Raw genomic sequence first — 15,013 nt, 5'->3', positions numbered from 1 at the left:
TGTAACCAGTGATTTTAACACAGTCAAAGTGATACTCATTTCTTTCTATCCTTCTATCCTTTCAACTCCGAGGTAAGTGCACAGTTAGAAACGTAGATATTCAACGAGAACTTTGTTTCGTTTCATTCCAGTTTTAGATAGAATACTATCTGGGGTTTTTTGCAGTGTCCAATCACATTTTTTTACTTTTACTTTGTCTTGATTTTTATGGCTGCACCATGCTAACTGACCAGTAAAATTTGTTAATTTTTCTGGATTTTTTTTTGTATAAAGTTAAATCTTAATTAAGACCATGTTTTCAAGTTACAACTGAGGCATACAAAAGACTTTTAATCAAACATTCAAATACAGATGTCTTTAAAACCAAAGTGTTCTAATTCTTGTGTTTTCAATATTAAAATGAATCATTTCAAAGCTATTTTTTTTTACTTTGTTAGTAAGTTTTCATCATTTTGTTCTCAGTAGGACCATTACCAGAATGGATCTGATGGAGATCGATGACAGCATACATAGGAGGAAGAACCTCCTCCTTGTCACAAAAGGTATGAATCTGAGAACAAGACGGAAAAATAAGAATATTGAGTGAGAATTTCTTTTGAAGTATCAGTTATGTCTATAAAAAAAACCTACGGATAAACTTAAGAAAAATCTTCAAATTTTTCAAAATTCTAGATAAAATATAAATCTGTGCTACCAAAATATTAATATTTAAAACCATTAAAAAACAGGGGATTTAATTCATATGTGAAAATGAAATTATTAAATTCAAGTCTAGAGATCTAAGTTTATAAACTAGGCCTGGGAAATTAATCCAAATTAGATTAAATCACAATAAAGACTCCTGCAGTTCACAAATTGCAGAAGTTTCAATATTTCTGCTACTTGAAATATGTCGAAATACCAGCTTAATAAACTCATTTTCTGCAGCAGCAGAGATTTTATGTACATTTAAATGTCAATTTTTTTAGCATGGTTCAAAAAAATCTTTCTTTTCTTGTTTTTGCATGTTTTTCTAAATGAAAACACGGCATAAAATGATAATCCCCTTCAAATAAAGCAATTGATAACAAATTTGAAATATGAGCAAAAATAATTGCAATTAGATGTATTTTTTCAATCATTCTGCCCTAGTTCATTCTATCTAATACTGATGAAGCTTAGCATTACTTTATGGAAGTCATACCCCCAGCCACGATCAGCTGATAGCCAGCTGATACCAATTATTGCCAGTTCCCTCAGCCAATCACAGCTCTTTCTCTCAGCACAGTGGCGTATTTAAACATAATGTACTTCTCACTAATTCCATTTGTCATTAATGTATCTATTCATATGGGGGTGTCTAGCTATGCACTCCCTGGAAAGTCAAAGCATTCTGCTTGACTAACCCAGGGAGCATCTTTAGAGCAGAGCCTTCTCTGCCAAGTAGAACTGTAGATCCATTTTGCAGTAAAATGGTTGAATGTATAATGAGTGCTCCTGACAGTATGTAGATGTATAATTTGTTGGGGTTGGATTTATTTTATTTTAGGTTTTTTTTGCCTTAAACAATTAAAATACATAATTTAAGGCATGTTTTGTTGTTCTTGAATGAGAAAGAGTGTCAGAGAGGGTTCTGTCTCTTCCAGCTGAAACTAGAGAGGACTAAAGTGGGCTAATGTTGGACCTGTGCTGTGTTCTTTATGACTTTAAGCTAGAGATCACTCTGTGACAGCAGGGGCTGCAGTTTGTCTACCTGTTAACAGCTTTTTCACACATTAACTAACTTGTTAACCATTTTTAAGTGTTAAAATCCAACACACATAAGGTATGTGATGTTGGTTGATGACATCTCCAGTTACAAAATAGGACTGGTTTCCAGTTTGAGGAAGCCTGAACACACCCTCATGTAATTTTGTTCATTTCATATTGTTACAAAGCAAGTACTTTTTTTTTTTTTTTTTAGAAATGTCTTAAATTATATGTTTATTTCACTGGCCATTGGATTTTGGCTGCCAATAACCTCTTAACTGTACAGTTTTCATATTTTAAGCTTTTACACCCCTTGTGACCCAATTTTTGTCGTTCATTTTTTATGGACTGTTTTCCCCCAGAAGGGGCCGAGCTGGCATTGTTTGCTGTTGCTCTTATCCATAGAAGTTGTACAGGATTTTAAAAGTCTTGTTTTAGCCTCGTCTCAAAGAGGAAATGAAATGAAAATGAAATGAAATTAAAAAGTTTTTTTTTAAGTTGTGCAGTGTTACCGATGATGGCTGACCAGCTGAGTGTGGCCTTATAGGCAAAGGCAGTGTTTTCTATTTTAGAGGCTGGAGAAAAATATTTTAGTTAATATTAAAACTATATGCTGTTTTTTTTTTTCAGAGAACCCTCAGGGTTAGGGAAGTTGTTAAAACAGTACTTAGGTTTTAAAGGGTGTTTTATTATGTACCCTGTGCATTACAGCACAGGGTAATTTGCTTCCTTTTTTTTTTTGGGAAAAAAAAATGTTATTTTGAAAGAAAATAGGAAACTTCTAATGTACAGAGATACATCAGTGATACCAAGAACAAAAAGAGTTTACCAAATAGAGAATAAATGAAAAAAGCCTAAGGCAACAATAAAAAAGGTAAATGTTTGAGTTACAAGGTTCAGATTACTTTTGACTTGTCCACTGAGAGGTTTGTCTGTGGGTTGTGAAAGATATTTCCAATGCTGTGAGTGCAGGAAGATGTTATAAACCAATCAATGGTTCTTTGTATATTACCATTTCATAACTGAAGTTAGACATTTTAAGACACTTTACAAAGAGGGCAGGTCTAGACCGTACTCTCTTATGTAGCCTATTGTTATAAAAACCAACACTGATCACCATGAGCTCAACACCAACTGTATTCAGTCCTGTTACAGTGGTGAGGAAAAACTCCCCTTTAACAGGCTGGAACCTCAAGCAGAACCAGACTCATGTTGACAGCAATCTGCCAAAACCACCCTGGGATTGAAAAGGGTAAGGGGGGTAGGGGAGAAGCAGGAGACACAAAAAGGGGGATCCAGAGAGCGGGACAAGAGCAACAACAAAATAGAAGGAAAATTTATGGCTGCGATGAGCATAAACATATCGGCCATATTGCAGAATAAGGCTATAACATCAATAATGATGGTAGCAACATGTGAATATGCAAACATGTTATCATGAGTAGAATCCAGCAGCTGCCCACAACAATAGCAAAACTACGGGTCACCTATAAGGCCAAAACAACATCCATTTAATGTCATTGAAAAAAATCTTTTGTGTTCATTTCTGACCTCAGTCTCAATGTGATGACCAAATTACTTATCCTCCAGTTGATCTTCAAGGAAGAAAGCCCCTCTCCAGATGTGCCTCTGTGTGTCTCGGATTAATGTGCACTCTCCTTTTTGCTGCAAACATAGGACAGTTCCTCTACTGTAAGTATTTCTGTTGTCAATTAGAAAACTACACTTCTAAATGCAGCTATTCCCACCATGTCCTTGGATTAGAAACTCCATATAAAGCTCATGTTTAACATCATGAAAAACTACAACTGTACTACAACAGAGATTTTAGGGGTCTGTCTGCTCGGAGGTTGTTAAAATTCAGTCATTCAGACTATCTAAAATCATGACAAAACACATGGATGGTTCCTACTAAAGTCTTTTGGTAATAACACTTGAGTTTTTGGCAATTTTGTTTGGCTTTAAATTCTGAAAAAAATTCAAACTGATGTGTATTTTTGACAGCAATATGTCACTTTTTTGTGTGTGTGCCATGGCGGGCCACAGCTCTTCTTAGATATGTGAAGGGGGCTCAGTGGAAAAAAGGTGTAGATGAAAAAACATGCAGAGGAGAGGAAACTCAATCAAAAAAGGGGAAATACTCTAAAATCCAGTCATCTCAAGAACGTTTTTTTTTTTCTTTCACAGATTACATGTTCATCAATCCCATGTCAGAAGACCTGATTCAGACTGCTCACAGCTCTGGAGAACAGTTCCAGGCCGCATTGCGTAACGTGACAAAAGACAAAGAGCAACTGCAGCAAAGCTACAACACCGTAAAACAAGAGAAAGATCAGCTACAGACAAACTACAATGATTTAGAAACAGTGAGAGATGACCTGAGTAAAGAGAAAGACCAACTACAGCAAAGCTACAACACCCTTAATCAAGAGAAAGATCAGCTACAAACAAACTATAACAGCGTTCATAGCAATCTGAACAACCTTCAGAGAGAAAAGAATGACTTACAGACTCAGTTTAACACCATGAGAACAAACAGAGACGAGTTACAGAGGAGTAATGCTGCACTTAAGAGTGAAAAGGACCAGTTGCAAAGAAGCAAAGACAGCTTGCAAAGCCAATTTAATACTCTGCAGAGGGAGAAAGATCAGCTCAGGAGTGATTACACTAGTTTAACGACAGTGAAAGATCAGCTAGAGAAGAAGGTTGAAAAAGTAAGAGGTGACCTGACTAAAGAGAAAGACCAACTGCAGCAAAGCTACAACGCCGTAAAACAAGAGAAAGATCAGCTACAAACAAACTTTAACAGCGTTCAGAACAATCTCAACAACCTTCAGAGAGAAAAGAATGACTTACAGACTCAGTTTAACACCATGAGAACAAACAGAGACGAGTTACAGAGGAGTAATGCTGCACTGAAGAGTGGAAAGGACCAGTTGCAAAGCCAGTACAATACTCTGCAGAGGGAGAAAGATCAGCTACAAACAAACTTTAACAGCATTCAGAACAATCTCAACAACCTGCAGAGAGAAAAGAATGACTTACAGACTCAGTTTAACACCATGAGAACAAACAGAGACGAGTTACAGAGGAGTAATGCTGCACTTAAGAGTGAAAAGGACCAGTTGCAAAGAAGCAAAGACAGCTTGCAAAGCCAATTTAATACTCTGCAGAGGGAGAAAGATCAGCTGAGGACCAACTACAACAGTTTGACTCAAGTTAGAGATCAGTTACAGCAGAGAGTCAATGCACTAGGTAAGTTATGTCATAGCTTCACATAATAATATTTAATTATTTCAGTTTATAGTGGGTTTGTGTTTATAGCCTGTTTGTGACTCTTTGTTTTCTTGATTTATAGACAAGCCCTGTCCGGCAGGCTGGAACAAGTTTGGTACCTGCACCTGTATCTATGTTTCATCTCTATCAAGAAGCTGGTCCTCAAGCAGAGACTTCTGTATATCACAAGGAGGTCACCTGGCAATCTTAAACAACAACGACAAAATGGTAAGAAAGAAAGCAAGACAGAGTAAAAATGCATCTGAGAATAGAGTAATTATGTTGAACTTTTGTGCTTAAAATTCTTTTATTTTAAACAACCTCTCCTAAGTTAAATGTTTATGCTTGAGGTCATACATTTAATCAGTTATTTGTGAATGCTTTTATATCTAGACAAATTGGCTATTTTTTGTAATGGGAGTTTTCTTTAGACCAGGGATTTCCAAACTGGTCCGAAAGCTTACTGTGACATTTGGTCCATTTTTTATCTGCTCCCAGAATACGAAGAAAAAAAAACTTGTCACAAAAGGAAAGAAAATGTATGTTTTGTAGATTATTTCTCTGTTGTAACAATGCATCTTGGCAGTAAATCTTAATATAGTGGCAGAGAAGATCGAGCAACATTTTCATGAGCGCAACCCACACACTAAGCTCTGCTGCTCATCCCACAAATGCATGTTCCTTACAAATGTGGCACCAACTAAGAGGGAAGTAAACAAGGTAAGAATTGTTAAAACAAGTGGCCCAAGTGAAGAAGTTCAAGTATCTCGGCGTCTTGTTCACAAATGAGGGTAGAAGAGGGAGCCGAGCTACAAGACAAAACTCTCAATTTACCAGTCGATCTTCGTTCGAACCCTCACCTATGGCCAAGAGCTTTGGGTAATGACTGAAAGAAAGACACCACAGATTCAAGTGGTCGACATGAGATTCATCAGGAGGGTGGCCTGGCTCAGCCTTAGAGATAGGGTGAAGAACTCGCACATTTGGAGAGATCTCAAAGTAGAGACGAAAGGAGCCAGTTGAAGTGGTTTGGGTATCTGACGAGGAAGCTTGTTTCCTTGTGCATGGGATGTCTGGATGGATTTGCTTATCCTACTGCCACCACAACCTGTACCTGGATAAGTGGAAGAAAATGGATGGAGGGTGGATTGTTTAAAAAAAAGAAATAATCTCCCAAACACTAATTTCCATACTTTTTGTGCCAAGTATAATAACTGCTGGCTGTTTGCACAGCCTCCAGGATTGCTGGTGGTATAGCAAGAGAGAGAGAAATATAGGTAAAGAACAGGGGGTAAAACAGACTAAATAAATGCAGAGTATGGACAGAAATGTCTGTACATATGCGTTTTACATGTGGAGTATAAATGAGCCTTGAGGTGTTGCACCAGCTGAGTTAGTGGGTGCCAGGGCCTGTGTGAAATCTGGTAACCCAAAAATCTTTAAAATAGTTGGCCATTTATCTTGTCATTAACACACCTGTAAACATTTTCACTAAGTATATCTTAACATACACCAGACTGGCTTTACTAACTGTGAAGATGAGGTATATCAAAGTGGCAGATTCATCCTTTTATTTTTCTGAATGTGCCGTCAGTGGAAAAAGTTTGGACACCACTGTTTTAGACAGCAAAACTCACATTTCTTAAATCTGGCACCAGAATGAATTTGAAAAGCTTCTCCTACCCTGATAGCTCATGTTTCCATGGACATATGAGTATATGAGCTCATTTCTGCACAAAAACTCTGAAGACAGCTTCCCTCCCCATTCAGATGCAAGAAACAGAAAACAGGGCGTGTATGTGACTGAATATCATCAGCACTAGAGGCTTTGTGAATTAGACCTTGAGATGGTGCAGGCAGTGAACAAATGATTTGCAATTTTTGGGGCAATACCTTTAGCATAAGAGTCCTCAATGTGTGACTATTTAGCTGAGCATGAAAGGCCTGTTACTAATTTAAGTGTGCAAAACAGCAGGTCTGATGAGTCTGATATGCAGTTTTAAGTAGAGTTTCAGAGTGATTTATAAATGAATGGTGGAGCAGGTAAGCACAGACCCACATTCACATAAACATCACAAATTCAAAGGTTTTTGTGCTTAAATCTGGTTTTGCTAAATGAAATAATCAATCAATCATTTTATTGTACTTTTCAAAAAACAAAGTTAAACAAAGTCCCTTATATACAAATTAACTTAAAAGAAACTATATGAAGCATATTTATGATTTATAAGTGTTATGTATTATCAGTTTGACAAGGATAGTTTTGCATGTTTCAGTTTTATCATTATGTTCATATTAACAGACATTTGTCAACGGGTTGCTGAAATCAGGAGTGGAAGCCTGGATTGGTCTGACTGACAGCGTTACAGAGGGGACCTGGAAGTGGGTGGATGGGTCCACTGCCACAACTGTGTAAGTTTTTACAATGTTAGAATATTATTTGGCAGATGCTTTTATCCAAAGCAACGTACATCTGACAGGTAGACAGGTGTTCTGGGAGTTAAGGGCCTTGCCCAGTGGCCCACACTGATTATTGATCATGCACTGACTGGGAACCCACTGAGCTTTCCAGCCTCCCTTTTTACTACCAGTATTACCAGTATTACTACCAGTATTTTTATGATGACAGGGGCCTCATAGTATTTTTCTTCTGAGTTCTCTGATGGTTTCAGTTCTTTATTAACAGTTCAGTAAATGCATTTTGTCCACAACTTTGCTCATACTTGACTGAAAATAGTAACCAGTTGATTCAGGAGTTAATGAATTTATGGACTTAAGGTGCTGCCCAAGATTTGGGTCTAGAAATCATCTTACGATAAGGTCCACTTAAAACAGGGATGTCTAACTCAAGGCCCGGGGGCCAAATCCGGCCCGTTTGAACAGTTACACTCGGCCCACAAGATCACTTCATATTTTTATTCTAACTGGCCCACCACTATGAGGTCTGCAGATTTCCTCCAGTATAAAAATGTAAACTTAACCTTGATGATTTAAAATATCCTCATTAAATCTAAAAAAACTGAAAAAGAGGAAAAAAATTAGGGAAAAAGTCAGGAATGTGAGGAAATAATAAATTTGTTTTCATTTCTAATTTTCAATATTGCATCCACAATTATGACTTAAACTTGTTATTTTGACCTGTTATCTCATATTTTGATCTTTATGGTTCACAGTTTTAATTTATGTCATATTTTAACCTTTTTAACTTTATTTTTACAAATTTTATCTCAATTTTTGACCTTTTCAACTCGTAAATTCAATTTGTAACCCATTTTTGTCATTTTAGACTGGCAATTTAAAATTTTAACTCATATTTTGACCTTTAAAACATGATTGTGTTTTTCTATTTCATATATTTGCCTTTTAAACACATTAATTTGACATTTCATTTTGTGTTTTTACCTTCTAAACAAATAGGTTTGACTTTTTAATCTCAGATTTTTTGCCCTTTAAATTTATTTTGACTTTTTCTAATCTCAAAATCATTTGTCATCTGTGCTAAGTTTTTTCCCCATAATTAATTACTGTTGAAAATGAGGTTGACAGTTTGTGGTTAAAAGTTGACCCTGTTAGGCTCTCAGGTTGGACCTGAATTCAAATTTGGACCGAACACAGTATGCACAAAGTCCTGGTGTTGATTTAACACAATCCCTTACATTTCTGCCAAAGCAAAAACCGTGTGTGTAACCGATATCCACTTCTCATTAAGTTAATCCAACATGGTTTTGTTTTCAGTGTACTATCTTAATTTAAAGAAAAGAAATGGGTCTATTCTTATGTTGTAGAGATTTTTATTTTAAGGATAATTAATGCTATATTGATTTATTTTATTTTGTACCTGCTTGCAATTACCATTTAATAGAAGTTTCTCTAAACACATTTCTTAATGACATGGATACACCTTTCTATGTGTTCCTATGACATTTTTGATGGTAAAATGTTTTGCTCCTTCTTCAAAAATATTGGTAAAATTACATGAAAAGGTATAATATCAAATCAAATTAAAAAATATTACAGTTGCCAGATTATGCTGCACAGCGAGCCCACTGAGTTGCGAATGTGCATACACAAGCTCAGACCTGGTCAGGGATTTGAATGTATCCTACGCTCATTTCCAGATTGAATTATGCTTGATGTGTGCGTGGAAATGAGCATACACCAAGTTTTCTGGCGTACGTACGTTTGATTAACAAGGGTCAATGTGTACACACCACAGCACACCCTTCATTACAATTCATCCAAAAATGATTAAAATGTTTATAAATCTCAATTAAAAATTAAAATAAATTGATGAATACAGTTCGCGAAGGAACAAAAAAAATGGTGTATTGAATATTAAGTCTTTAAATCTAAATCTTTCATCGTAATGACCTGATATCACATAATCAGACTGACATTCTTTGCCTTTCTGAAACCTGGCTGTATAAGAATGCCTGATGTGCATAATCCTCCTGGGACTTTAGACCCCAGTGACACACAGAGGGTTAACAGTGGGCTTCAGGAACAAAGACGTTCCTGTTACTAAAAGTTTGTGTAGTTTTGAGAGAAAATAAAATGACCTCAGGTGTGTGCAGAGACATTGACATAAGCAGAAGTTTCATCTTACCTGAACATGTCTTAAACTATAAAGGGTGTGAATAGCTTATAATAGTGACCTGAAGTCTCTGCATACTTAGTATGTGCATGAGACTTTCACTCTAACAAATCTGTCGAATTACACTTTCAGTGGGGAACAATATGTCTAACATAAAGATGATTAAATGTTTGTTTCTCTGATACCTTACTCATCAGATTCTGGGGATCCGGACAGCCAAACAGCTGGGGAGGAGACCAGGACTGTGTAGAATTTACACAGCATTTAAGTGGTGGACATTGGAATGATGAAGGTTGTTCTACTGAGCAAATCTGCATCTGTGAAAAATTCCTGTAACTTACACTTAAAGGGACATTTCAGCATTTTGAGGTCAGTTTGTATGATGTACTTGGCGATAGAAGGGCCATTAGCCTCCAGTGATTTCAGTGAGCGTTGCCCTTTTAAACAGGATGTGTTTGATGAAGGTAGAGTATACAGAACCACAGACGGATAAAGCTGCTCTGCATAATTTAGCAAGTTTTACGAAATAATGGGCCAAAAACAATGCTAGCTCAATTGTAGGCTATATTGTAACCTTTGGAATGATTTCATTTTTCAAAGAGCGAGCCTCTGGGCCAGATCTACTAAGATCCCAAGTTGCATGTATTAATTTGCAAGCGCAATCTAGAATTTTGCGTTTGGCGTTGAACCGTGGTTTGCGGGTGATTTAAGAGTGATTGCCTAAATGACCAGAGATGCAAACGTGTTGGAGACATGCCTATTTAAATGAGGGTTTAGCGTGTTTTATGGTTTGCAGCATGGCGAGTTCAGAGAGCCCAACGCGCAAAATGAAATTCCACCCTACAGAATCAGAGGTGTTTGGTGGATGAAGCCAATAAAAACCTAAATGAGCTACAGCAAAGAAGCCCTGTTTGGTTTCATTCAAGGAGTCCCGAGTGCGTGGCAACCTAATAAACCTGGCCATCCAGTGCGAGTTTTGTCATTTCAGGTTGTAACACTTAACTTTTTTCAAGATAGCATTAAACACACATAAGGGGGAACTTTAAAGGAAAATAGAAAACCTTTTAAAGTAAAGAATATATCAAAATGCAATGAACAACAATTCTGAATGAACACAATCAATTAAGCGCCCCAGAGACCGTGATAAAGTCAAAGCGTTTCATATTTAATTACACCACCATCAGAACGAATGCGCACGTCGCGCGTACAGTTAAATCAAAAGTAGGTCACAACAAAAATAATGATTTGATCACAGTCTTTATAAATTAAAAATAAACTAAAAAGTCCCAATCTAACGAAAGAGCAACCTCGTCCCTCTCCAAGCACCTTTAAGTGTTTTTTTTAGTCTTTTAAAGTCAGTGATGCACGCAAACTCTATGTAGTCTCTAATCCATGAGGAAACAAAGGAAAAACGCAATCAATCCACACAGCAAAACCCCCAAAAAACAAAAATAAGCGATTGATTGCTAATTACTGGTATACCAAGTGAAAAGTAACAAAAAAGAAACGATCTCACCAAGGTCCACTGCACAATCCACCAGGGAAGTACTCCTTTACCTGCTCCCTGATGCACGCTCCAGCCTCCGCGCAGAGAATCCAGCTGGTACACTATTTACTGTCTTCTGTCCTAACTGCCACTTACTTTTACTTTTCAGTCTTGTTTTCAACATGTTCAGCTTGTTTGTTTTTATTTTATTTCAAGGCCCTAATTTTCTAGGTCCACCTGCTCCTTTTCCCGGTTCTCTCCTTCTCCGCCTCTTCCTCCACGACACATCCTCCTTATATTATCTCTAGTGATGGGTCATGAGCAAAAGCATTGAGAGCCGATTCTTTGTAGTGAATCAGAAGAGCTGGCTCACATGGAGTGAGAGCCGGCTTCCAGTTTTTTTTTTTCCTTTCTCTGCTTAGCTCTCATAGTGCTCAGCCCCAGCTTTGGTCAGAACTTTGTTTTGATTGGCCAGCATGGCAGCCAATCACATGTGAGGATAAAGGATTATACCATTATGTGAAAACAGAGAGGGGGGTGGTGCTACTCGATCCGTCCCAGAAACCCGATTTCTACTGCACATGTGCAAAAGCGTCTATATCCGCTCGGCATTAATTCTAACCCTAACCAGTGGAATTAAAATGCTAAACATTAGAATGGTTTTGTAACAGAATAAATGCATAAAATTAGGCAATTATAAGGCTTCTCATAAAAACACTGAATGCAAAAGCGTTTTCAACACACTAACCATTATTTTTTGCGAAATTAAGGTAAAATATAGTGCTACAAAAGATCCTAAATAAAGAGCCGTTCGGGAGTCGAAAAAGCCGGCTCTTCTTTAGGAGCCAAGCCAAAAGAGTCAGCTCTCTGAAAAGAGACGAACTTCCCATCACTAATTGTTTCGTCTTGTTTTATACATTGTCTTGACTGGGCCGACGGAGAGGAGCAACAACGATACATGCTTTAATGTCGGAGTCTCCAAAAGTCTCCAGTAACACCAGAGAAAGTCACTAGATTTGTCACTAGTCGCTTTTTTGAAAAAGAATCACTAGGGGGGTCTGAAAACTCGCTAAATATAGCGACAAAGTCGCTAAGTTGGCAACACTGCTTTGTGTGTGCTAAAATAATATATTTACATTTTCTCTTCCCAGCACAAGCACAGTTGCGTGTAAATGCCCCGTATTGCATATTCATTGCGGCGAATGTAATAAGTGGATGCAGCCGCGCTATTTTGCACCTTTGAAAGACGCAACCCTTAGTGCAAGCTGTTAGTAAATCAGTTTGTACATTTTTTTGCGTGTGCAATGGGTTCGCACACGTTTTTATACACGCAAACCTTTAGTAGATCCGGCCCTCTGTGTTTGACAGCTGTGGGCTTTATCAGAGAAAAAGCAAGCTCAAACTAGTTGTTTCAGCTCAGTTTTTCACCTCAACTTCTGACACATTTTTTTTCATAAGGTAATATATCATGCCAACCATAGCTTATCTAGTGTAGGAGTTGTAACTTTGCAAGTTACTGTGTCTTGAGGTTGTGGCTTAGCAAAGAGCACGGGGACAACTTCTGTATTTCTTCTTGAACGCTTTAATGGCTCACTTTAGCTTAGCATAACAAACTTTTTCTCTCTTGTCCACCGGAACAGCCACTTCTCATCATTACACGTCTTAAAGCTGTATCACTCTGCTAGCTGTTACCAGGAGCAACCTTAAAGGGAAAGTGTACCATATGAACTAGTACCTTTTACATATAGTATTAAGCTCACACAATGAATATAATTCAAATTAACCCTTACATCAATTGCTATTAATTACCTTACATGGTAATAAGAAAAACTTAATAAAATAAAACTTAGCCAAAAATAAATCTCATCTTACACTAGTAATCAGCCATTAGGATAATAAAATGATAGCCATAAACTTACTTGAATGAAAGATTTCCAGTCAGCTCCTCTGGTTGGGATTAGTTTCACCAATTATATTCAGAAAGTTGAAGAAAGTCTGTAAAACACCAACATTTGGTAAGGCAGGGAACTCTGAATGGAGAGTGATGCAGTCTGCTATCCTTGATCAGAAATTTCCTGAAGGAGTGTTGTGAAGTCCCAGTCATGACAACTGTAGGGCTCTTGGGCTCAAAGTTTTCCCACCTACTCCATCAGGTAACTTGGGATCCCTCCGGCTAACCAGTCTCCACCTAAATTTCTCTCTCTCTCTTTCTTTCCGCTTTCCTTAAATCTCCATCCGTAGGAGTTCCTCTGTGTCTTCTCGGGCTCATAAAAGTATACCCTCAAATCCACAGCAACCAGCACGTCATCATCACTCAAGTCAAAATGTTGTTTTAGCATAGTCACTTCTTGTTTTCTCTGATGAAGCCCACAGACACAGACCACTGAGGCGGGAGAGCAGGTAGCAGGTAACCAAAGCTTGCACCGGAAATAGTACCAAACACAGAGGGTTTCTTAGTGAAAAATTATACACTTTCAAAACATTTAATATCGTGTATAATTGAGCCAGGGTTGTTTTCTTTTGGCCTAATTCCCTTAAAACTCGTGGAGCAACTGTACCTGCCTGTAAAGCCTAGTTTCCCCAAGTGCATCATGTTAGAAGGGGCACCGCTTTCTGAAATCACTGCAGGCTAACTGCACCGCTATCGCCATGTATCTTATACAACCCAACTTCAAAAATACCAAAATCTCCCTTTAACCCACTCCATATTTACACATCTCTATCAAAATAATCACATTCTAGCTTTTCGACAGAGAAATTTGCTTTCCTTATTTGTGGGTCAATGACGTGGCGCAAGTTTTAAAGTTTCCGAATGTTTAGATAATATCTTAAAGGAGTGAATATAATTAAGATTCATACTAATCCCTTTCACTTATTCCCCTTTTATTGCCCTAGTCTATATTTTAAGGTTTCAATCAACTTTGGAGGAATATTGGGGCAATTTATGCAAAAATGTTATTGTGGTGTAACTGAAAAAAAATTGGTACCAAAAAATTCAACTTTTTGAAAAAGGTGAAAATCCCAACTAAAAACTCTATAAACTAGTCAGGCATAATTTTACATTAGTACTGTTGAATATTGAATAGTTATGAATGTCTTGAACAATTATTGCTTTGTGTATTTTTGATGGTTTGGGGAATCTTTCAAGTATGGTTGACTTCCCAAAATGTCAACGTGGTGTAAGAACCATTCAAGGGGCCTTTTTGCTTATCATTTTTTTGAGTCTCTCAAATTAACCTCCAACAGAAAATCCTTGTCAACAATCTCAATTTATACAGAATTGTTTTGTAACTTAGTTTTTTTCTTCTTCTTTCTTATCCAAGTGTTTAATGTTTTGTATATTTCCTCAATCTTTGTTAATATTTTGAATTCTTTCCTCATGTTATATGTTATAATGTGTATTGGCATGTCTGTTTTTGTAATTAAATTGTGTCAATAAATAAAAATAAAATGAAATAACTGGCACATCTCAAGGTTGGTATCTGTGATTAAAATCTGATATAATTGGACATTTTTTTGGCCTGGTAAGGAAGGTCAATGATCATATGTCAAATGGTATGACCCAAGAAAAATGTCTATATTTCATGATCTTTGTAAAAATTATTATTTAATTAAAAGTACTCTTTGACATCTTTATACCAAGACCACAAGCTTCCATGCCCGTTAAATTTGATTTTAGAGTGAAATGTCAAATGGTGTAACCAATTACATCATTTGATATCTATTAAAAAAAGAGATTTTATCAATAATCAGAACTTTGTGATGCTGATGAAAGATGTGATATGAACAAATGTGCTATTTAGAACTTTTTTTTAAGAGTTAATCACCATAATTTTTTAAAGATAGGATTTATTCACAACTTCATTATCTGATTTTGGTAAGGCTAAGATAAACGATTTCATTAAGTAACCTTTATGTTTGGGAAGTGC

The 15,013-nt window shown here is 36.9% G+C and overlaps 1 protein-coding gene across 1 annotated transcript; it reads left to right on the top strand.

Moving 5' to 3' along the window:
* Positions 1–14,542, top strand: LOC121515866 (CD209 antigen-like). Its single transcript, XM_041796802.1, has 7 exons — positions 1–72; positions 466–542; positions 3,319–3,420; positions 3,916–4,983; positions 5,087–5,232; positions 7,307–7,416; positions 9,796–14,542. Exons 2-7 carry the CDS (start codon positions 479–481, stop codon positions 9,932–9,934), a joined length of 1,629 nt encoding a protein of 542 aa, XP_041652736.1. The 5' UTR covers positions 1–72; positions 466–478; the 3' UTR covers positions 9,935–14,542.
* The last annotated feature ends 471 nt before the right edge of the window (positions 14,543–15,013 follow it).

This window comes from Cheilinus undulatus, linkage group 10 (assembly GCF_018320785.1).
Source record: "Cheilinus undulatus linkage group 10, ASM1832078v1, whole genome shotgun sequence".
NCBI lineage: Eukaryota > Metazoa > Chordata > Actinopteri > Labriformes > Labridae > Cheilinus > Cheilinus undulatus.
Note: the sequence above shows the minus strand (reverse complement) of the source record. Positions and strands in the feature narration are given on the sequence as shown.

Excerpts from the sequence above, each read along its gene's own strand:
- LOC121515866 (XM_041796802.1), top strand. The coding sequence starts at position 479 with ATGGATCTGATGGAGATCGATGACAGCATACATAGGAGGAAGAACCTC. Across the intron at positions 3,421-3,915 it reads CATAGGACAGTTCCTCTACT|ATTACATGTTCATCAATCCC; the intron begins GTAAGTATTTCT and ends TTTCTTTCACAG. Across the intron at positions 4,984-5,086 it reads GCAGAGAGTCAATGCACTAG|ACAAGCCCTGTCCGGCAGGC; the intron begins GTAAGTTATGTC and ends CTTGATTTATAG.